General features: G+C 43.7%; 1 protein-coding gene across 5 annotated transcripts in view; it reads right to left on the reverse strand.

The window, feature by feature from the left end:
• Positions 1-22259, reverse strand: part of LOC311430255 (protein FAM124A-like) — a 76379-nt gene extending 54120 nt beyond the window's left edge. For all 5 annotated transcript variants that reach the window (XM_084506797.1, XM_084506795.1, XM_084506800.1 and 2 more), the window contains exons 1-2: positions 21926-22259; positions 12135-12166 (exon numbers count right to left, since the gene is read on the reverse strand). In XM_084506797.1, the coding sequence (XP_084362923.1) occupies positions 12135-12166; positions 21926-22002 (109 nt within the window). In that variant the 5' untranslated portion in view covers positions 22003-22259. The remainder of the gene's footprint in view (positions 1-12134; positions 12167-21925) is intronic.
• Positions 22260-23426: the final 1167 nt, after the last annotated feature.

The following is a 23426-nucleotide window of genomic DNA, read 5'->3' on the forward strand; positions in this document are numbered from 1 at the left end:
TCTCACCGAGCAGGACCTTCACATTTCATTTGATTCTAACCCAAGACTGACCCTTTTAGGTGGGTTAATTGAAAGGCTCTTGGGCAGACAGAGTTTATTTTCACAAACAAGGAGCATTATTCTGTGGGCAGCTGCAACAGACGTGGTTACTGGCCACCTCTGGCAGCAGAACCCACTGCTAGGTCATGCTTTGATGAATTATGCAGCATCAATAATCTTTTGAACAGGCGGGATGTGACAGATTCACCAGCTCCTCCATTCTCTTTTCCCACTGTTTCATATCATCTGGCAAATGCACGACTGCAGCATAATGTGTTTCTCAGCATGTCCTGCTTAGCACACCACCTCAAACTCACGAGGGATGCTCAGAAGCGATAAGAAAGGGGATATTCTGCATGGCACTGTGACAAGAAGAGAAACCTCTTTCACACTCCCATCAGAGCAGCATTTTCCTGTGGAGCTGCAGTTGAATGTTCTCTAACAGAGGTAATGGTGCCAGGATGCTCACTCCTCCATCCTTGCTAAGGTAGTATGGAAAATGCATAGCAGACCTGCACACTGACAAGCAGGGCAAAATGGTCAATCTGCTCCTCCAGACAGGCACATAATGTTAGGCTCTTTGTGCTTTTATCTGGCTGCTGTAGGGCTCAATAAAAGGTATCGAGGAAAACCAAAGCTGGAGAATGAAGCCTGTTATCTGCTCGATGGAGATAAAAAGCTTTCTGATGCATTAATATGAACAGCCTTCTGAGGAGATGTCATTGCCCTTAGTATACAGCATGCAGCCAACCCTGCAGGACTGAATCTTATTAAAAAGTGATACTTGATGCCCACAGAGGCACTGCGTGATTGAGCAAAGGCAATGGCAGATCTCACCGTGGGGTACCTTTGCTGTTAGATGGTGCAGCAGCTGCTGAAACTCCCTGCTGTGCTACAGACCCAATGAACTCCCCACCTGCTGTTACAAACCCGATGCCTCCCCACCAGCCCTGACCTACCTAACGGCGTTGTTTCATGCTCAGCTTAAGCTGCTGCTGATAGGGGCCATCTCACTCTCCCTCCTTCACCCCTCCATGCGCTCCTGCTCACTCTGTTTTGTTGGCCGGGGTAGCTTTTGTAGCTACATGTCTTAAGCTGAGCGTACAACTGCACCTTGACTTGCTCTCCTGTTTGTGCTCCTCCTGTCCTTGGTGCCATCTCAGCTGGTCTTCAGAACCGTATAAAGCCCTCTTTCTCCCTTTCTTCTCTGGGTCTCACAGCCCAGAGTCACCCCGTGGAAGTTTAGGAACCTAATGGATGTCCCTCCAGCAGAAACGCGTCCTGGACTCCTTTTGTAGTCAAGGCCACAGTGCTCCACTGTCTACAAGTGTAGTGGGAGCTAAGTAACTGCATTTTCATCTTCAATCCCTAGCTATGCAACTCACAGGAAAAGGTTGTGGGCCTATGTGCTTATCTTGAAGATCACTCTCGTTCTGGTAGCTTATTTGCTGTACCACTTTGTCAACAAACAAGACATGCTTTAGTGATAATCACTACAGAAGAAATACTCTTGAACGATGTGATTACGTAATCTGAAAGCAACTTTCAGATTCTTTTAGTCAAGCTGATCACTACAAGGTGAACCCTCAGGCACCCCTTAGCTCACAGATGCACCCTAAGTCCCTGTTTCCCCCAACTCATCATTCCCAGTGCTTCAGCCTTCTCACTTACTCCCTAACTACCTGGCAGACAAGAAGCAGTTCACACTTGGTGTAAAGATACGTCTGTGTTGTCTGCAAGCTGACTGTCCAGCTGTAGGTTGAGAAAACTAATGGCTTCAACTCACATTGCAGCCTTTTTAATCCCTGAAGGCAAAAGGTTTTTTTCCTCTGCCTTTCTTCCAGTTCTGATGAAACCTGTGGGATGTTAACATCTCTGAGACCTTTATTTCTCTACCAAAATTTGTTGAATGTGAGCAATGGCCTGAAAAAAATGATTTTTTTTTGAAGAGAAATGGCACAATTGTGTTGCGTTTCTCTTCAAAAACAGGCTAAAAAGAAAGGGACTGGTGTGCTACAGTGTGTTTTTAGCCGTCTAATCCTGCATCCCTCACGCTTCAGCCTTCTCTTTGCAAATCCTGTATTTTCTATCTAGGTTTTATGCTGCCTACAGGCATGTCAAAACAGAGGCTGTGCCTTGCTGTATACTAAGCATCTAGAAAAAAAGACCCCCAACTTCAAGAAAAAGGTGTATGGGATCTTCAGGCAGGCAAACAGATTTTTTTTTGTTAAAAATTCCTTATCAGGTACTTACTCTCTGCGGAGAATTGAGGTCTTATCTCAGTGCTCTCCACAAGCACCACAGATTTAGCTACAAGCTTGCTGAAAAAGAAGAACCTCAAAGTGTTGATGTGCTCACACATCTCTGGGACAGTCACTACTAAATCGAGACTAGTGGTAAAATGGCAGAAACTGGCAATACTGTTAAATCAGCCCTGCCTGCTTGCTCTTCCACCTATTATGATGGTGCCAGGGCCTTCTAACCATTTTTTCTAACAGTACTTTGCAGTCCAACTTGTGGTGCTAGCCCTGTACTTAGGTACTCCTGATACCTGGAGCAGTCTGGGGCAAACGTTCACTGAAAAGCTATGTAAGCTACAGTGGGGAAGCTTAGCATAAAGTATTATGCTAGGAATTTAGGGGCATTCTCCTGGAGGCTGATTGTTTTAATTTCTCCTCTTCCCTCCCACAGAGTTCACCACAATTCAAGAGCTGTCTTGGGAGTCTTAGCCCAGTCTGCACTGCATGTGTGTCCATACCACAAAATGAATTCATGTGATTTGGCATCTTCCTTACCTGTCTTCACTCTAAAGCCACAATCTACCTCTATTTCCCCATCTAGGGGCTCAAATGGCTCCATCAGATAGCGATTAATTCTCACAGGAGACCTGATACCCATATGAGAAACAGTAGGTGATTTTTTTTTTTACACCCTGAAAAATATTCCTGATCTGCAGAGAACAGCTGGCATTTGTTATTCTGTATATATCAGAAACAATAAGCAGAAAACCCTCTGGGGAGAAGTCAATCATAGTGGTTAGCTGCTGCTGACCAGGTTTGCCCCAGTGAGTTCAGTGATGCTGTTGGTGCTGCATCGCCCAGGCAAAGCACGGGACTCTACACAGCAGCCTTGGCTGCTGCTAAATTCAGTCCAGTGGAAAAATACAGGAAAAGTGCACTAATTATCAATGCTCAACCATTACATTAATTTGTATTATTGGCATTTTCTGTTGCATGTAGAACTGAAAAAAATTGCCCCACTTTTTTAAGGGAGAGCGGTATTCCAGATGACTCCAGCTTTCCACGTTAGACAGCTTAAGCTTTGCAAAGATGTAAGTCCTTTCCAATCATAAAGTCTTCCGAAATAAAGATACGGATTGTTTTACTGGGCAAGAACCCAGGTACTGATCTTTGGTATTAGTTTCAGACCTGTGTCACAAGGTGTGGTAATTCAGTAAAAGTCCTGTCAGCAATCCCCGATAAATCAGAGGCTGCACTCTACGCATGTCAGCACTCAAACTGCGTCCAGCAACATATAGTTTAAAGTCCTTCGACTACAAGCATTGCATTTTCTTCAAATCTGACTCCTATATAAAGCTGAGATTCTAAAAAAATATGTTTTTTTTATAAAAGCACAGAAAGAACATGGCATTTGAAAAAAAAAAAAAAATACCACAAGAAACTTGTACACTTGAGCAGCTGACAAATTTGGTCTAACAGTGAGCTCCATACCTCACACAATGTACTCTAGTTAACTGAGAGTGTGATTTTATGATTGGCTTAAGACAATTTAAGACTTCACTGCTGGCACTCTTCCCCCTGCTATTCCCAGCTAAGTGTTTCCACTGCTTCCCATGTGTCACATCTAGCTGCGAGTTGAAACAGCTTGCTGAACAGACTGGAAAGAAAGACTCAGACAAGGAATAATCAGGATTGTTCCTTCTGGTGGCAGTCAGAGAACAGAACTGGCCAAAAATGTTAATTCTCAGGAAGGTTTCTTTTAATCAGCTTGCTCTCACAAGGAGGTGGCAGGGAAACCCAGCCAGAGGGAAGGCAGGAGCCACCACAAAGCATCTACAGGAGGGACGCATCTCAAATAAACCATGGGATCAAGCCCTGAGGTGTGGTCTGGCATTGCCACATTTGCGTCTGTGCAATCACCTGTATCAGCTTCAGAGCAAAGTAGATATTCAGACTGCCATTGTCAACATAGTGAGCATTTAGTAGAAACTGCCTCAACAGCTTTAGCCTGCACAAGTGTTTTGCCATTTCACTTAGTGAATCCGATGGCTTTTCCCCTCCTATCATAACTGGTGCCTCTGAACCAGGAGTTGCCTGACAGATTTATTATGGGACAGATTTACTTAGCTTCCTTCTGTGGGTTTTAACAATTCAGGCAGATGTCTCAACAATTTTCAGATCATTTTCATCGTTGTAGCAGCTGAATCTGGGAGTGTCAGGATCTTTCCTGCAACCCATTGCTCAGGGTGAAAGACCCACTAAACAGCTGCCTAGCTCCTTGTGGTTTTCTGAGACAGCAGCAGTAACGCTTCCACACAGGGAAATACAATCCGCATCACCTCATAATCCCATTTAACTTTCTCTGAGATCTTTTCTGTAATTTTTTACTAGGACTGTGTGGTAGTCGATAGCTCAGTGTTTATCAAAGCTTCCCTGTGCTTCTGAATCATGTCTGGTAAGGAGAAAGAAGAAAGATTTGCTTATGTGGTTTTGATTATGGCTATGTGCGCTAAAAACAGAAGCTAGAAAAAATGTCAGGTTGTCATTCATACCTTTTTTTTTTTTTTCTGTAAAATTTGTCCAGGTTTTATCAGCTGCATCTATGACAGGAAAAAGAATGAACTGGATGTGGTCAGAAAATAATATATAATGGTGATATAAGGAGCAGCACAAGTAGAGTTCTGATAGCTCTGGTCCACTAACTGTTTAGGGTAAGCTTATACCCCTTCAATACTGAAATCCCAAGCTAACACTAAGCCAGGAGGAAGCACTTCAACCACGGGACACACAATTGGGTGTGTGCTAAATGATCCCAAAGACTAAAACTCTGGCTTTAACACAAAGCATGGGTTACCCCAAACTAAAGACGTTTAAAGAGGAACTTCAACCTTTACAAGAGGAAGGGCTTGCTTGTGGTTAACAGCACATACTTGACATGCAGAAATCAGGATTTGGTTTCAAGCACCGCTACACAGATGTTTGTGCATGTTCTTCCATGTGGCTCTGCCTCAGTTCTTCACTGTCTTCTGTTTCTGGCCACTGGCCATCTTTAATCATGTCATTAAGGGCACGTGTCTTTAAGGGCTTTAAGGTTTTTATATTTCCCCTCTAATACTTATGTTTCTAAATAACCACGCGCAGTAAGACCATCCTCAACACATTATCTCCCGATGGAAACAGTGCCTAACCTCATCTTCAGGAAAGGTAAAAGTGCAAACAGCAATGTAAGTTCTGTATCAGCAGCTCTGGCACAGCTCCCAGGCTGTGGTGCAGCAGCAGCAGTGCCTAACACAGGAGTGGATGCTTGTAGATAAGACTGTGATGTTGGTGGGGCTATGGGGGTGGGTGTTGTTAAACACAGGAAATTCTATTTAAACATAGGAAAAAGTTGTGGGTTTGTTTGTTTGTTTGTTTTTTTACTGTGAGGGTGGTCAGACAACCATCTCCAGTGATCATCTCCAGCTTAGACCAAACCATTTCAATCTTCCAACCACAGCTTTCTATGATTCGGCACCACATTTTTCTATCCCATATCCAAGCACTTGCACAGAATCATTTAAGTTGGAAAACACCTCCAAGATCATCTAGCCCAACCTTTAAAAGGTAGGGGACTTTGATGATGAGCAGTTACACCAACACATTTTACACAGCCAACTACTGCTAGGTGGCATGTAGCATGACTTTTTCCTTCTTCACACAGCTGCAGTGGGCAGCAGCACGCTGCTCTTTATCTCTAGCAGCATGACACAGGCTGGGTAAGATATGCAGCAGATACTCCCTGTATTTCCTGTGGAGCTGCCACTTCAGGTTTCAGCACTCCATAAAACACCTGAATTTGCAGCATTGGCAGATGCTGCAGGCTGACAGCTTTACATGATTTGGGCCCAATTTCCTCTTTCATTTTTCTTTACACTTTGATTCATCTTCTTTTTGTAATAATACCTTCTGGGAATATAACATGATTCTGGCAAACCCACCATAATTTGATTTTGCAATTTTATTTAACAGAGCCTGTTGCCAGCCATTGTAAAATCATCTCAGTTCTCTGTAGAAATAAGAAACAATATACTATGGTATATCTTCGTATTGCAGTAAAAGAATAGAGTTATATCCTTACACTTACTAAATGATACTGGTTGAAGAAACACACAGAGAATATACCCAGTCCAGCAGCACCTGGAACAGAACTGGTTTGAACTAACTGAGCTTAAAGCAGGCAAATACATTACTAATTTTTACCTTTGTAACAGATGTTTAATGGTCCTAATCAAACCCACCCCTCTCCTGCTTCTGATTAGTTTTCATCACCTTTAATAGTTAAGTGAAGGCAACCAGATTTCGAAATGAGGCATGAGTAACAGGAATCCATTTCTCCATGTGCTGATGTTGAGGATACCTATAAATCTACGTAACACTATAAATCCTTACACTCCTGTAGCTCCTGTTATCTCTGCTAAATCTATTGTCTTTAGTCAAAAGCTCCACTAGTGCCCATTTTGACCGATGTGATCCCTCGGTCTCTAGAGTGTTTGGTAATAAAAACTCTTCAGAATTATAAATGGGAGAACTTCTGAAGACACTGACTTTGCTTTCCTGTATAAATGACCTGGTCCTCAGGGTGGATATTACACTTTTTATATACAGGGATACTGTTTCTCTTCACATTTCCTTCCAACAATGGTTACAGTCTGAGAACTTGAATAGAGATGGAAGATTTTGATTCTTCTGTGGTAACATCAAGAAATAGAAGCCATGGGGAGAAAAAAAAAAAAAAAACAACGAATGAAAAACAGAGAAAAAGAGACAAAACAGAAGGATCAAAGGAGAAAGGTATCATTGTTACATGCCTATAGTATGAAAATGGTGTGACAACAGTGCATTGAAAAGCTCTGAGCATGGACAGGACAGATGGCCCAATACTGACTCCCCATGCTCTACCCTGATGAATAATATCTGTACCTGAGAAGCTTTTGCTGGGTCTGCGGGATGAAAACACACTCAAATATTGAATTTCCACTGCTGATGTTGACCCTGGGTGCAGCAACCTCACAGCAGGGTTCAGAGTAGACCTGCTCAAAATGAAAGCAGTCTGGCAGAGCACAGAGTCAGAAAGGAAAGGTAGCACAGCCTTGGGAAACTGCAAAGAATAACCTCAAATTCAGGACAGCACTCATTTTGGGCAACTGTTATTTTTGCTGTTTGGACGCTGTGACTTGACTGCATGCCATTAACTTACTCTAATTGCCTTTAGGGAGAATTGTGAGGTGTTTAAGTAAGATTGGAAGGAAGTCTGAAAGAAAAAGAACATCGATTTTGGTATGTCGTCCTGGATGGGGTAATGACACATGCGCCAACATGAGGTTTCAAGGCTCTTTTCATAAAAAAGCTCTTTCTGGAGTGCTAGAGATCAATTGTTCCCCATGACCAGACCCAGTATAAAGGGTGTGCCACTGCTTCTTTTTCTTCACAAGGAGTGAAGAAAACTGAAGGAGTAATGAAGGAGAAGGTTACTCATCTGTTGTGGCTCTGTGACATTTTAAAGCACTGATATGAAAGCAGAAAACGAGAAGGAACAAGTATTTGGACAGGCAAGTGTCATTCAGGAGGTAAAAACTGCTGCCTAAGCCTTCATTAGGGCAGAGTGCTGCAATGCACAGCTTGTGCACAGGGGTAAGAGCCTTGGCTACTCTCTTTGCCTCTGGCATCGAGAGTAACAGTGAAGATTTTGAGGACTCTTGACACTTGTAGAGAAAATAAAGTCCAAACACAGCCCAGATGAGCTGATACAGGCAATGCCAACAAAACATTGATCCAATCCCAGAACAGAGCCCTGAGTTTATACTAGCATAGGAAGAGAACACAAACAGAAAATAATTTAAAGGTAAATCTTAATAAAAAAGACACATGCTTGGTAACTCACATAGTTGTAAATCTGCCAAGAGAAAGCTGTCCTGTGCTTACTTTTTAGAACCCTGGGTTACAAGTATGTGCAACATGGAAATAAAATTTTAATAGCCCTGGCCTTAGGTTTACAGTGGAAGAACACAAACCACCTAAAAACAACCCAGAAGTGCTGAATTATTTCCTACTTGCTAAGGTAAAAGCAGAGGAGCAGGGGAAGGTGACTTACCAGCTTTCCAACTGCAAAGCAGGTGGGTGACAAGCCTCTTTTACCTCACCGAGCAGCGTGACATGAACCATGGTGTAGCTACATGGTTTTGCTAACCTGAATGCTCTACAATCTGCCACGAGCTTGTGCCTTATCCCATAGGGCCAGCTTTGTGTTCATTTACTGGCTTAGCTGACAGGGTACAAAAGTATATCCAGGCAGTTCCCTATTGATTTCTTAGCTGAAAAATGTCAGCAGTAAAACAAACAAATAAACAAACCAACCAACCAAATAAAAAACTACCTATTTTCACAGTTATTTCTAAGACAAGGTGGTTAAATTGGCTCCAGATCTGACTAAGCATGGAATATTTCACATCTCAAATCACAAAAATCTTGCTTTGAAATCTTTGCTTCTGGCTTGGGTCTTTCCCAAGCTCCACAAACGCAAAGACTGTGCAGAGGAGGATGTAAGCAGGCTCCATCACAGCTCCTCCTCCCCGACTGAACGTCATCCCTGAAATGCACAGCTCAAAGCAGCTTGAAGATAATTGCAGTGCTGATGTGCAGAGACCATTGCTTATTATGCTGACCGATCCTAATTAATTATTTCTTTGTGATTGCAACTGCCTGTATCCATAAACCGCCGACAGCCTTTATATTTTGGTATTATGAGCTCTGGGTAAAGGTCTCTTCTGTGTTTTAAAGTGCCTAGCACAATTGCCTCTCGTATATGATCAGGGATCCCTAATGGTAATTGAAAACTGTAATTGAAAAGGTAATTGAAAATATGAACAAAAAGCAGCTTATTGCATTTGCTAGATTAATGAAGAGCACACCACCGGGCAAAACATCCTATTAGGGCGAAGCACACCTCCTGCTAAATAACAAAGGGAGAAGTGGGCTATGCACAGGAGGATTCAGAAAAGAAGAATGTCAACATTAATTTCGCACGCACCTTCCATGAAACCACACTGCTGAACCTTTCAAAGCCGTAATGCCTCAAACCCCAGCATCTATCAGGCAGGTTTGCCTGGCCTATTTCCTCGGCTCGATAAGAAAGGGAAAAGTGGCCCACAGTCACCCTAGCAACAGCCAGAGCCGGCACAGGAGATGAGCAGCTCCATTTCTGCACAGAAATGAACACAGACACTCTGCAAACTTCAGTGCTCTTGCCCAAATGTTAGCTGGATGCTGTGGTGAAGAGCATTCTTTGGTTAACCGAAGCTGGCACACGAGGGCAAAGAATAAAAGGACTGGGATGCTGCCTAAGACCAAAGGTCCAACCAATGCACCAGACAAGCCTTTGAGCTGGTGAACGTCTCCCTAGGGAAAAGAAGTCCTGGAAATAAAGCGTGCACAGACTGATCTTTCCATTGCCACAAAGCAGCTGTTGAGATTTCACTTGACATGGGTGGTGCCTCTTGCCACAGGTCAAGGGTTCCCGTGGGCCTTTGCACTGGTGCAAGGTCCTGCACTTTGCTCAGCTGCTCCCTTAGCAGCAAGCAATACAGGCAGCTTTGGTTAATTCACCCACCAAATCCTTCCCACCCTCTCCTTTGGCATGTCTGCAGCAAACCTTTGTCCAGTGGAGTTTATCCAGAACTTCACACTACAGAAATATTCATTTATTAAATGCTGAAATGGGAGCCTCACTGGCACCAGAGGATAAGACTTCTTGCAAAAACCAAACGAGCCACTGATGCTTCTGGTTCAGACAAGTTCAATTTCATTAGCACAGGAGCTTCAGGTGAAGCAGCTGTAGATAATGGAGACACTGCTCTTTAATTTATGAGAGTTTACTTTATACTGCATTAAGTCCTAATACCACCATTGACCAGACTGTTTTCTGTACAAGTGACACCACTTTCTGAATCTCTTCCCCAAATAAATGTTCATATCATACTTGTTGTGTTTTTTTTTCTAATCTCTCTTGCACAATAATCTTTTCTTCAAACGCATGATGCTCCCCCAACTGCCAGCCTCCAAAACAAAAACATTTATCTTCCACCTAACTTCTTTTACATCAATGTTACTGCTGCTCTCACACTGTCTGACCAGACTGACCACAAAAATCCCACACGAAATGCAAAGCTAAATACTGCTACTTGTGAAGCTGTATCAATATAATTTGCCTTGGAAGCAGAAAAGAGAAAGAGAGAGACAGTCCTGTCTCCTGAACTTTTGTGTCTGTGCTGGGATGATAATACATCCTTGTTCTGACAAATTACCAGTGTTGAAATACAACTGTAATCCCCACATATTGTGGGGATTGTATAGCCTTGGGCAGCAAGACAGCAAGGTGACCACACAGCGTGACAAACTATAGCTGCCATACGGCTGAACATTACTTGTGCAAACAGCTAATTTAGTAAAAATGAAGACTTAGAAAATTAGCGTTACCTTTATTTTTAAAATACGTGGCAGACACATCAAGTTGTTAAGAGATCAAAACCTAATGAGAAATATTTTACTTACTTGTGCCTTGCCTTCTGAACTTACTTGCCAAATAAGCACGCTTAAGAGGCAAACCCAAACCATCACCCAAAACCGTGATGTGAGGGGAAAAGCACACACCTGGGGTAACCAGTCAAATTCAATACGCATTTACTATTTGTGGAAAAAGTCAATCGGCTGGATTTTGCCTTCCAATCATTTCAAGAACTATGCCTGCCAGTGGGAAGCCAGCAATGTATTTAAACAACAAAGTTTAGGAAAAAGCTGAGCTGAATTCTCTTTTTCTCAGTTGTGTGCACACACACAGAGCAGATGGAGAAAAGTTAGCAAGCTCCCTGCTAGTCACATCAGCTCAGGAGCCAGACATTACGAATACTGTCTGATCCAGCTCTTGCTGAAATCAATAAAAGCTCTCCACTGAAGACCATGGGAGACAGAAAATAGCACTCTCCATGCATGGAGAGTGTGTGAATGAAGAAAAACCGACAGCTTTCTTCCCCTCTGATTTTCATGGTGCTTAAAGATCCGGATTATAAAATGCAATTACTCATCTATGAATTCTTGATCTGCTTACTTGGCATAAATAATACTCTGGACTGTGTGTGTACCAAGGAGAGAGGCATCCTCTTGCCCTTTGATGAGCGCTGTAGATACAGGATGTCCTACAACTAAGAGTGGGTTTGAGTGGGTAGATAGAGGCCTGAAAAATCACTACGTGAAATTGCTTTAAAAAATGCCATTTTGCTTTGGTGGAAAAGAAAACTAATCCAGATACTACGATTCATCTTTTATCAGTAGGATAACCTGAAATTCAGCTATCATAAACAGAAAGACTGCGACACTCACTAGAGCATCTATCGCCTTGGAAATCAACAAAAAGCTTCATTGGATTTGTTCTCAATTGCGTCCTTGGCATCAGCGCACAATAAGCACTCAATTATTTCCACATGCCCCAGCTCTAATGACATTCATCATTACAGATTCATTTGGTTGCAGGACCCATGCACATTGGCCAAGCTGTATTTACAGATTTTGTTCTCGTTTTGCCTTGCATTCATATGACCTCTAATATTTATGATTTTACACATGGCTTGTATTTCGGTCATGAATCTCCAATCAGTTTAATTTATATGCTGCTTCTAGACATAGATCCAAGAAGAGAAGGAACGAGGGCTTTATTGTGTCAGTGTGAGCTCCATCATAACATTGGGTTGACGTTAATAAACAGAAACAGTCAGGAAAACAGGAAGATGAGATTTTCTTTCCAAAAAGACTCAAAGTTATACTCACTGCTGGTAGAGGACATGCGGCTGTACTCAGACCTGCAAGACAAAGACTTCAGTTAAATGGGGCTCTACTGTATTACATCTAACAGAGATAACAAAAAAAGGTACCAAAACTAATTCACACTGCATAGTAAATTAAAGTCCACTTAGTATGCTTATTTATTTATTTATTTATTATTGAGGAAGGCGATAACTGGAAGGAGTTTTGAACGTGGCCTCAGAAAAACTGGCATCTTGTGCAAATTTTGAAAACATTTATGCAGGCTAAGTAAAGCAATGAGGGTTTTTTTCCTAGGGATGACAGTGGCTGGTAATGCTGCCTCACTTCAGGCATAAAAATAAAGCTCAGAGGCTTTCTATAAGAAAAGAAAAAGGCTGCTTCAGACAAAGATTAGGAGCTGAAGTTGACTAGATTTTGACCCTGTTCCTCTTCTTTCTTGTCTTACATCATCTAAAAGCTGTTTTGCAGATGTCTTTTTTTAATTTATTTTATTTTAAGAGAACTCTATTCACAAAATTTTTATTGTTCTTTGGACAGAAGTGGCAGGAAAGGCCCCAAAAGAGAGGACTGAAAGGTAAACATTTAGATTACAAAGTGTTTTTTGTTTGTTCGTTTGTTTTAGAAAATAATTTTCCTCTTCAAGACATCTCTCAGCAAAAACATGGGCTAGAGGTTCTACTTCAGCACATATTGGGTTATCCATGAGAGCTGTTAGGAGTTTTGAGCACTACTGCAGTTAATTGTGCAGCTGCACATAACCCCAAACTTCTGAAAGCCCTGTTAGGGCTGATTAAAACTCATAAACGTGGCCCGTTCATGTCCTAAAGATTCAGAAACACTTAAGTAAAACGAATATGCCACATAAATGTACTTTATTTATTTATTTTTTATTCATTTCCATTTCTGAGGCCCTGTGTATGACTTCTGAGTGCTTGATTTGGGTCATTCACAGCCCCCCCAGCCCCCTTCTCTCTGATTCCCCCAAACAGAGCCCACTCGCCAGGGCCCTCTGCCACTATCAAGGTCTTGCATATATGCCCTGCAGTGCCCTGAACACAACAGGCAAACTGTTCACGGAGCCACAACACAGTTCTTGGATCCAAACCTATTATTATTATATAGTATTATATAAACAATTCCACCAAGTGTGCACTATTTCTTTAAATCAAAAAAATTTGTGAGCCTTGACTCCTAAGATATTTGTCTGGAAATAGAGAGCATCTAAGCATATTCTCAGGATACCTTGATACTCTAAGATCTCCAGCATCCAAGGGAATAAAGGCTATCGCGCTCAACAACTAGAGTGGATGCTTTAGGTTCTGATATGAACTTTTCCTCTGCAGAGGAAACAAAGCAATGACAGTCATCCCCGTATTTCATACTCCAGTGCTTAGCACTTGGTGTCCTGGACTGCTTCTTTAGGTGAGGAAGAGCACGAGGAACAACCCGCAGCTCTTTTTGCCCATCCTGCTGGACCACTGAAAGGTGACACCACCCGAATTTCTTACAATACCTATATGTGCCTGCTACACAACACCTCCTCCACGAATAAAATGTTCCCCCCCTCATCCACACTTCCCCAGGACACTTGTGTAGCAGGGAAAGGTGGAGGCAGTGATGGCACGGGCAGAGGGAGATCTTCTTCTTCTCTCTTCTTCTGGGCCATCTCCACACCACCAGCCCAGCCCTGAGCAGGCTCTGGGGGAGGCAATCCCAGGGGCTGGTGCTGTATGGGGGCATAAAGCTGCAGGGTATGTTCAGCAAGAGTCGTGTGGGTATCCTTTGGCACCACGCATATTTGTAAGGGTGTTAAAACCGTGTAGCAAGCCACTCTTCACAAGCCCAGAGGCAAGCAATACACACCCAGCTGCCTCCAAGCATCCCAAGCAAGGATTCATTTGGTCTGCACTTCTGTTTGGAAACAGCCCCAGGCTTTCCTTGCTTGTATCTGTGTTCAGCAGTTGGCAGCTAATTCCAATGGGTCTGCATTGCTTGTGCTTCAGATAGGAGTGAGGCAACGTTTCGTCTTTTGCTTACTGCAAATAGAAGCAGCTTTCTATTACTCCACACTGTTATTTTATTATCCCAGAGGGCTGCAGGCATATTACACGGCATGGAGAATTAATGAGTCCTGAACCAAGGAAGTGTCACTCGGCATACAGGCGGGGCATGAAAAATGAGACAAGAAGAAAAATAAAATGATGGGGAGTGAAAAGGGAGGAGACAACAGCGTGCTCAGAGACTAATTGCACAGACGCATTTTAATAGGCTTTAGAAATCTATTGTTTGTTTTTTTTTTGTAATTCTAATATGGTTCAAATTAATATTTAATTCATGTTTGTTGCATAACTGACATACACAGAATTAAAATTAAAAAAAAAATAAGGATAATTAAGCTTAAAGGCTTACGTTAACCTCAGATGCTGAAATAAGGACTGCACTCTCCCTGAGCTCCGTCTATAGTTGATAAGGAGAGGTCTGAAGTGTGTCTCTCCCTTGCTGTTGTCTAGAGATGAAGCCTACAGAAACTACATTGCTATTGTAAGACCTTTGGCTAAATACCTAAAACCAAATGGGATGAATATGAGCCTCTCTGTGTACTCTGAGTGCCAACCTGCATCACCTCTTGTCCTTCCATTGAATTTCTTTCATCTTGAATCTACTAGTCCTTAAGAGCAAAAACGACAATTAGGAAAATCCTTAATATTTTCAGCACTTTAGCACAAACCATGCAGATTCATGGCGTGCAATGGTAAGTGGTTTACAAAGTAGGAGAAAAAAAAAAAAAGAATGTTTTTCCTTATAGTCATCCTTGCAGGATACTGAATTCTAAATTAAGCACAGAAATAATCAACTCCTGGGTCATGTAGACACTTGACATCAAGCAAGTTTGTTTCCTCCCATTCTTTCCATCCCTGTTTTAAACATCCTGAGCATCAGCTCCTATCAATTCCCCTGGGAGACGATTCTCCCATTAGGATAATTCAGGACTAAAGCACTCTCTGCCTCTAATGGTGAAAGACTGGGGCCATGCTGCTCAGAGGCTCCCAGCCAATTACTTGGTTTTCCAGCCAGCAATTTCCTCCGTGCTACCGATAGATATTACACTACAGATAAAAGGAAAGAGACGTTCAGGAGACAAACTGAACAAATGGGGGGCTGTTCCCTTTATGGGCGCATAATGAGAGAAAAAAATGATCATAAGGGGTATCGGAGCAGTGGGAGGTACTGAAAATTAGGGCAAGGAATTTGTGCTTTAACGGTCAGCCCACCAGCAAAGAGGAGCTGTGAGCATGTCAAGAGGCATTAAAGCAGGAATGCAGAAGCTTGAGATAAATGTGGGACCTAGATTCCCACTAGAGCCGTTGCAGGATCAGGACGGTGCATTATCGGAGAGCCTAAGTCCATCACGAGCACAAAGGATCCTGAGCAGTCCTCTGAGATCAGCCTGCATTATTCATTGATGATGATTAATACAGAGCCTCAAAATACCCAAGAGGGGGAAACAGCTCACTCGATACTAGTAGCTGCTAGCACAACTTGCAATTTCTGAGTACAATACATAAAAACATCCTAAACCCATCTCTTTATGGAAGAAGCACTGCTGTATGAGGTCTCTGAATCACAAAAACAATCCAGGTACTTCAGCATCTCCCTCTGCTTGGGTTACTAGGGTCTGATGATCAGCAGTGGCACAGCATCTCATTAGCAGTGCCACACCGGTGATATCTAGGGTAATAAATGTCATCAGGATAACTATGTGGGACTGAGGCCAACTGAGGTGAAACAATCTGCACCTGTACCATTAAAACCGCTTCCTTCCGAAACAGCCTGGCAAGAGGTCTTCTGCGAATGGTCCCATGGTAAAATGGTGAAAAAAAAAGTTCCTGGCTCTCCCAGGAATCCCATGGGAGAGCTAGATGGCCCCATCCAAACTGATGCCATCAATCATTTTAAGTATTCAAGAGTATGGACAGCTCTGTCTCAGAGCTCAGAACGCCCCCACATGCTGTATAATGCATGAGTATAGCTAAAAGCAGAGTTTCTGAGCCAAACAACATCCCCACAAGGCAGCCTGCTGTGTAACACGAACGCATCTCTCAGGTTATCCCAACACGCTGCTACACCCTGCTTTGCCCAAGGTCCCCATTGCCAAGACTCCTCAGTCCCCAGAAACAAAACAAAGAAAAACAAAGCAAAAACAAAAGAAACAACAAAAAAATCCCCCACAAAATCCCCAACCATGTAAAGTTTACTATCTCCTCTGTTGTCTACTCCCTTAGCTTGCCTAGGACCAGTGGTATTGTACCTGATGTACTCACATTTTCCCCTGTCTTCTCTGCCTACAGTTGTTTCATATTTCACTGTTTCATATAAGCGCTGTATTTAGCAGCTTCTTTGCCTTCCCTTCCCCAAAAAGCCCTCCACAGGGCACACAGGAGGATTTTACAGCAGTTAGAGCACAACGTGTGAGACAGATTTAGGTTTGTAGCTCTGCCTTGGGTTTCTTCTCACCGAATTCCTGTGGGTCAGATTGCAATCTGCTTCACTAATATCAATCCAACACAAACCCATTACCTTCGCTGTACTTCTACTTGTGTAATCAAGACGACTGCAACGAAATAACTCAGGGCAGCTCGTCTCAAAACACCTTGCTCTGGATTCCCAGCAGAGTGATGAAGTCAGAGGATGGATTCCCACAGCCCAGCTGTCACCACCACACTCAAGAGCTTATTCCCCATACCTATATTTGAGGCTGAACAGCGGAGACATCACTACTGTCATCCCCATCGTTGTTGTATCAGGATGAAGTGTTGCTTCTGACCTTCCACAAGGCACCTGATGAAGTGGGACCGTGGTGTTTTGGTTAGCACCTCTGCCTTGGCACCCCATTCACCACACCGTGCTCCCAGGGGGGTGGATGCACCAGGATGCTGATAGCACACACCTGCCTCCATGTAGCGTCCCCTCCTGGGGTCCTGTTCCTCTCAGCCACAATTAGCTGACAGAAATCTCATTCCTGCTGAGACCTAACCATCGTGGTTATCAGTCAAAGGGGATTTACAGTCTGTTTCAATCTTGCTTTCAGCGCCCAGCCCTAGTGCAACACACAAGTAGGTCTGCCTACCCAAAGGTTCAATGAAACAGCTTCGCTCCAATGGTCAAATCTGATCAGAAAGGGCTCCTCAGTCCCAATTCATGACCAAAAAAAGCAACTTTATGTTGTTTGAATGACAAATCATAGATAAATTGTATAGCTTGATGTGTCTAGAATGACGTATATCTAGGAAGTGGAAGTTTCAAGAAAAAAAAAAAAGGGGGAAAAATGAAAAAAGCCCCAAGGTTAAATAAAAATAAAAATAACAACCTCAAAATAGGTTTCAGCTTCAGTGATTTGTATTCCTGAGAGTTTCGCATAAATGGGTGAAATCTGTGACAAGAGATGACTTGTCATACTGCAGGACTACCACACAGATGACAAAGTCATAAGTGTTGAAACCCTTTAAGCTAGAAGCATATGACAATGGCATGGAAACAACATCTCCTCACCCCACACAAATGGCTTGTCTACTCATTTCATAACCTAAGCAGCCCAATATGACTGAGGACATGTGTACTACAATATTCTTAACACTTGTAAGTGGGGTACACCCTCTTTTTTTTACAGGCTGTCCCGTCTCCCATTAACAGCTATATTTTCTGAGTCTCACACAGGTTACAGAATTGCAACAAACAAGAAAAGGAGTTTTTATCTGCTTAAAAGATAAGTAAAAGGAGGCTCAAAGAGTTTGTGACTTAGCCAGGGTCATGCATGCAGCTAAGGACAGAGCCACAAGGAAAAATAATGAACTTCTTGGCACAGCCAAGAAGTTTTGACAATTTCTATAGAAATTTCTACAGAAATTTGGGGAAGATAGCCACAGTAGAAGACAAAAAGGATGGATTAAATCCCCCACATAATAACTACAACTGAATAGTAGTGGATTTTGCTAAATATTCATTAAAAATAGCTGCTGTGTGATACAGTGTCCTAACCCTACGCAATTTTGTTTCTCTGTTTTGAAAGGGATTTCTCCATACACCTTTGAACTTTCCTTGGCAGTTTATTGCTACCAAAAAATATATAGTTTTCCTTCTTCCTAAAATTCATCAAATACTCAGCATTGAACTACTAGTGGATATGGTTTGCATCATTAATAAAACCTTAATATTGAGGTTTTTAACTTATACAGAAAAAAAACAACCTTCTACTTCAATACTTCTGTGTATTGAGAAGGGAAGATTTCAAGTCTTCAGTTGCTCTAAAAAAGATGAATAAAATTTTTGAAGTACATGAGTTAAGGCTCAAGTTGCAAATTCAAGTCATTTAAGTTGAAAGTTATAACTTGTCAAAACTTTAAATGACTTTTAAGTGAGGAAGGCAAAAAATGAAGGGCTTAGGCAAAGTTTGACACTGTTAGCAAGCTAATGATTAGAGTGTGAACCTCTTAAGGCATCGTCTCTTAGAGATGTCTAAGGGAACATGTGCAGTTCTGCTGGGAATTGTCACAAATAGTGAAATCATCATTAATGACAGCTATCTCACTGAAGTGTTATGTTCAGTTAAGGCACATACTATTAACAAAAAGGAGGAAGCATTCCTATAGAAGCAATCCTCAAATACAGCCAACTGGGCCTAACAAAAATCTAGGAATCAAAAATTTAAGACTTTAGGTCTGAGAAACTACCACTTTTCTGCATTCATTATGCTTCCCTCTGGATATCAGTCTTCAATGAATTCAACCAATGCTTCTCCACTGGCATCAGTGACAGCAAGAATCTGTCTCATTGCTTCAATCTGGTGTGCCCAACAACTTCTAAATTTGTTTTAGTTTGCCACTTTGGTTGTTTCAGACCCCCCCCCAAACTTAGCTCTGCTATTCTGAGTAAGGATAGTGAAATAACAGCATTCGCATGGCTTGTAAAACCAAGGAAATTCAACAATGCACTTTTCTGCAACTCATTTTAAGCAGCTTAGCATGATTTTTTTCTAGCCTTTTTGCTTTTCTCTATGACTGATCTACAGTTTTAAACATAAGTATTTTTCCTCCTTTTAAATCCTTTCTTCTACTTGTCCTCCACTCTTGGCTTTCTAATCAATGTCCACCTCCCCTCCCCAAAAGACCATTTTCTTCCTAAAATTTCTGGTTTTATAGTACCAAAATACTACAAAAAATGTTATAGCAGAAAACTCTCAGTCTCCCATACTTGTGGGCTAAAAGATTTCAGTAGCAGATGAAATAAGGGTTTTACACAAGCAAGCTCAAAGATACATTCCCCAAGAAGACACACTTGGTACAGGCAATGTCTCTTAGACCCATCATGGTCAAACTCTTTCAAATCTCATTAATAAACAGCCAATATAAACTAATTGGCTTATACGTTCTACTCACTCTATTTAGGTACTTGACAACAACAGCTCAATCCATTCTGATTGGATTCAGTCACTTAAAATACATTGTTTTTGTTCTGCAGCCTCTTTGCCAACCCTATTTACCGAGGCAAATGCAGTATGAGGAAGATGTTTTCCAGCAGATTAGGAAAATGAAGGTTTAAAACTGTAACCGAGCTTTCCTGGAGCACAGACCTTCGCCTGCACTTGCAGGTAGAAGCTGCAGCAAAACCTTAAGAAGCAGACGGGGTACTTGATGTACGAGGCTGGCTGGTTGTTACAAACAGCTTCCATGGCACATACTCCACACGCTGTTACGTGCAGTTATCGGGATGGCAGCGGCTTGCAGCGCCTGGCTTTACTGCAGGCTATTGTTCCCTGAGTGACAGAAAGGGAGCACCCGATGTAAACCTCTTACTGAATCACTTTGACACTTGTCTGTCCTTATACTTTCACAGGATGGTGGCTGAACTTCCAAATAGTTCTTTCTTCCTTTATTTTTTAACTGTTGAGTTATTAGAGAAAGAGGCAAACAGCTCAACTCAGCAACGTCTAGGATGGGGCTGAGACAAAGCAAAAAGCAGATCGGCTGTTGAGAAGAAAAGGCAAGTGCTGTGAGCAGTTGGCTTGGTGAGAAAACTGAAATATAAACATTGTGAAAGAGACATACGCAATGTGTTTATCAGACCAAATAGCTGCTAACCAGAGCTAAAAATAATAATTGAAAGGCAGAGACCTATTGCTTTTCCAAATAAACTCCTGTGGTTATCAATTGCCATATGCCCTCGTTGAAGTTCCTCAGACAGACTCTTCTGCTAAGCTTCACCTTCCAGTGTCGGGCCAGTGACAGGGACACTTTGTAAAATCCTCAGCCTTAACACCTCACCAACACCAGACGTAAGGGGCTGTCGTGTTCATCACTGAGGTCTGAAGGCTAACATCACCAGCTGGGACAAATCCTTCCCCGCATCCCTCCCAAGGAAATGCAGATTTCTCTATTCTGGGTAAGCACAGCAAATTGAGAGTGACTTGACCCATCGAGGATGTTTTGAGCTTTGAACCAGCCATGAATTCAGTGATTAGTTAGTCTTCCTTTCACCCGCATCCCCTAAAGATGTTATCCCAAGAACTAGAAAGAAGACACAGATTTTTTTCTGTCCCATGAAACATTTTTAAACTTTCACCGCCAGGTGTGTCTGAAATACTACAACTATGTAAGGTGATGGAGAAAGTCCTCAGCTTCTCAGAGCACAGAAGAGTTAAAAAAAAAAAAAAGAAGTTATTTGAATTAATAGTTGGTAAATGAAAGAGATAGTCATATTTCATGTCTGCTTTTTTTGTTTGTTTTTTTTTTTTTTTTTAATTTATAGCACTGCAACTTCAGTTTGGGTGCCGTGCACCTGACACCAGTTTGCACAGAATTAGCTCTACGGTTTTGTTATGCTCTCAGTCTCATGCACCAGCACAGAGCTCTGGCACCCTGGTAGGTGCTGTTATTTACCGGCATCACTTTGAGAGCAGGATACACCCCTGGGTGTGTGCACACCCTCATGCCCATGCAAACTAGGGACCAAGTGAGACCCACCAGACAAGGAGCTGGGGCAAATACAGTTGGAAAGCAGGGAGGGAGGAGAGCTAGGAGAGAACAGCGTTAAGGGGATCGTGCAACCTGGTTGTCCTTTTGGGGCCAGAGAACAAGCAGAGGCTCGCTGCTGTTCCCAACACGATGACCTGGCAGCAGCAGGCAGGACGGGCAGGACAGAAGCTCCTTCTCTCCTGCAGAGGTGGGCTGAGGGTGGGAGCTGAGCGGGGGATCCCATGGGTGATCCCTGGTCTCAGGAGTCATCCATCCAGCTGACCAACAGTGCACGCTGGGGCATAGAGCCAGGTAAAACCATCACTGCCTGACTTCAGCGAGGCACTTACAGGTTGGACGCCTACCGGCCAAGCTGGGGGCACTTTGTATGGTGAGCACCGTGACGACACTAACCCCAAATTTGGGGCACCCACAAATCGAAGCCCATCCTCAACGTGAACTATCCCAGGCTGGGGCAGCACCAAGCCCTCAACAAGTCACCCCCGGGCCCTGCCCTCAGCTTTGTTACCTTCCTCCTAGGTGCATAACGAGGAATATGAGGATGGGAAGGCTTTTTCCCAATCACCCCAAGGAGGTTGGGGTAACCGAGGGCTTTCCCAGCCAGGAGAAATGGACCCCCGGCGCATCCCCCCCCCCCCCCCCCCCCCCCGGGCGGTGGAGCTGAAGGACGGAGGGACGGGCACACACTCTCTCTGCCTCCCCCCCGAGCCTCTCCCCGCTTCTTTCCCTTCCCAACCCCGTCCCTGCCAGCCCTCCCCCGCTCACCCTCCCGTCTCGGCTCCCGAGTCCCCGCAGTCCTCCTCGCCGCCGGGCTCCTGCTGCTGCTGCTGCTGCTGCTCCATGGCGGCGGCGCCGCGGCTCCGTCCATGCCGCTCCGCTCCGCACCGCTCCGCTGCGGGAGGGAGGCGGCGGCGGCTGGCTCCGGACCGCCCCTGCACGGGGGTCGGGGCCGAGCCTTTCCCTCCCCGGCCCCCCCTACACGCAGCCCGGCCTCCTGCCGCTATGGGGGGCTCCCGGGGGCGGCCTCGCAATCGTGGGCTGAGCCCTGCGGCCTGACGGCGCTTGGGAAGTGACCCCCAGCAGGGTGCCCAGGGCAGGCACCCTGTGATAATCGCCCAGGAGGAGCCCCCACAGCCTCTCGGCAGCCTGGGCCAGTGCTCAGCCGCCCGCCCAGCACAGAAGTGCTGCCTGGTGCTCAGAGGGAGCCTCCTGCCTGCCCCTTGGTGCCCACTGCCCCTGGCCTGGCGCTGGGCACCCCTGAACAGAGCCTGGCTGCGGCCTCTTTGCCCCCTCCCTGCTTGTGTCTCCACCACATCAGCTTCACACCACGTTAGAATCCGCATTCCTGTGCCCCCTGCAATCTAGATACCGTGTGGCAATTAAAAAATAAATCTGCCCCAGGACTGAGGAACTTCTCCCACTGATGTGCTGTGGAAAATGTCAGCTTTGATGAATGGGAATTTTCTCTTCAAAAATCTCAAGCAACTGTCTAATTTCTGCCAGCTGCTGGAGGTAGCTATTTGCAGAATGCGATCAAAAGTTAAAAGTCAGGGTGTTTTTTGTTTGTTGGTTTGCCTGTTTTTTATACTTTTGTTCCATTGCCTTCCAGGAAAGAAGGAAAAATGGTCAAAATCTCAAAATCAAAAGAATACTTCACAGTACCAGAAGGTAGAAATACATCACACAAGCCAGGAGTAAGACAAGCTAAACTGCTTTAGTTTTCACTAGTACATGTTTGGCTATGTCTACATTGTACAGCATTGATGTCCTTTCTTTTAAGACATGTTCATGATTGTCAGTGGCGCAGTAAACCGTGTATAACCATACAGTAGCTCAAATCAAAAGCAGCATTTAATATTGTTTAAAAGGCTCATAATGGATGTAGCTCATGCAACAGTTGTCTCTAATAGTTTATGGCCATGGTTGTCTAAAATAATCTGTATCCGGGTGTGAGTGCTGTAAAATGAGAGGGAACAGCCTGGGAACAGCTGCAAAGGTGGTGTCAGCACACTGTAGGAACAACGAGCATTTTCCAAACCCAGCAATGCTTGTCCTGGCACTGGTGAATGCCCGCTGCGCTACCAAAGAGTGCCACAGGACTCGTGCACAGTCCTGCAGCCTCTTGGCATCACAGGTTGATCCAACGTGTGTCTCCAGAAGTCTTTAGGAGAGTCTTTCAATCTGTACTACTCATCAACTACTAGAAAAAATCGTACTGTTGTATAGGAAACTTGGTATTTTATCTGCTCTGAATATGACTTGTTTT

Source organism: Aythya ferina (genome assembly GCF_964211825.1).
Source record: "Aythya ferina genome assembly, chromosome: 1".
Taxonomy (NCBI): Eukaryota; Metazoa; Chordata; class Aves; order Anseriformes; family Anatidae; genus Aythya; species Aythya ferina.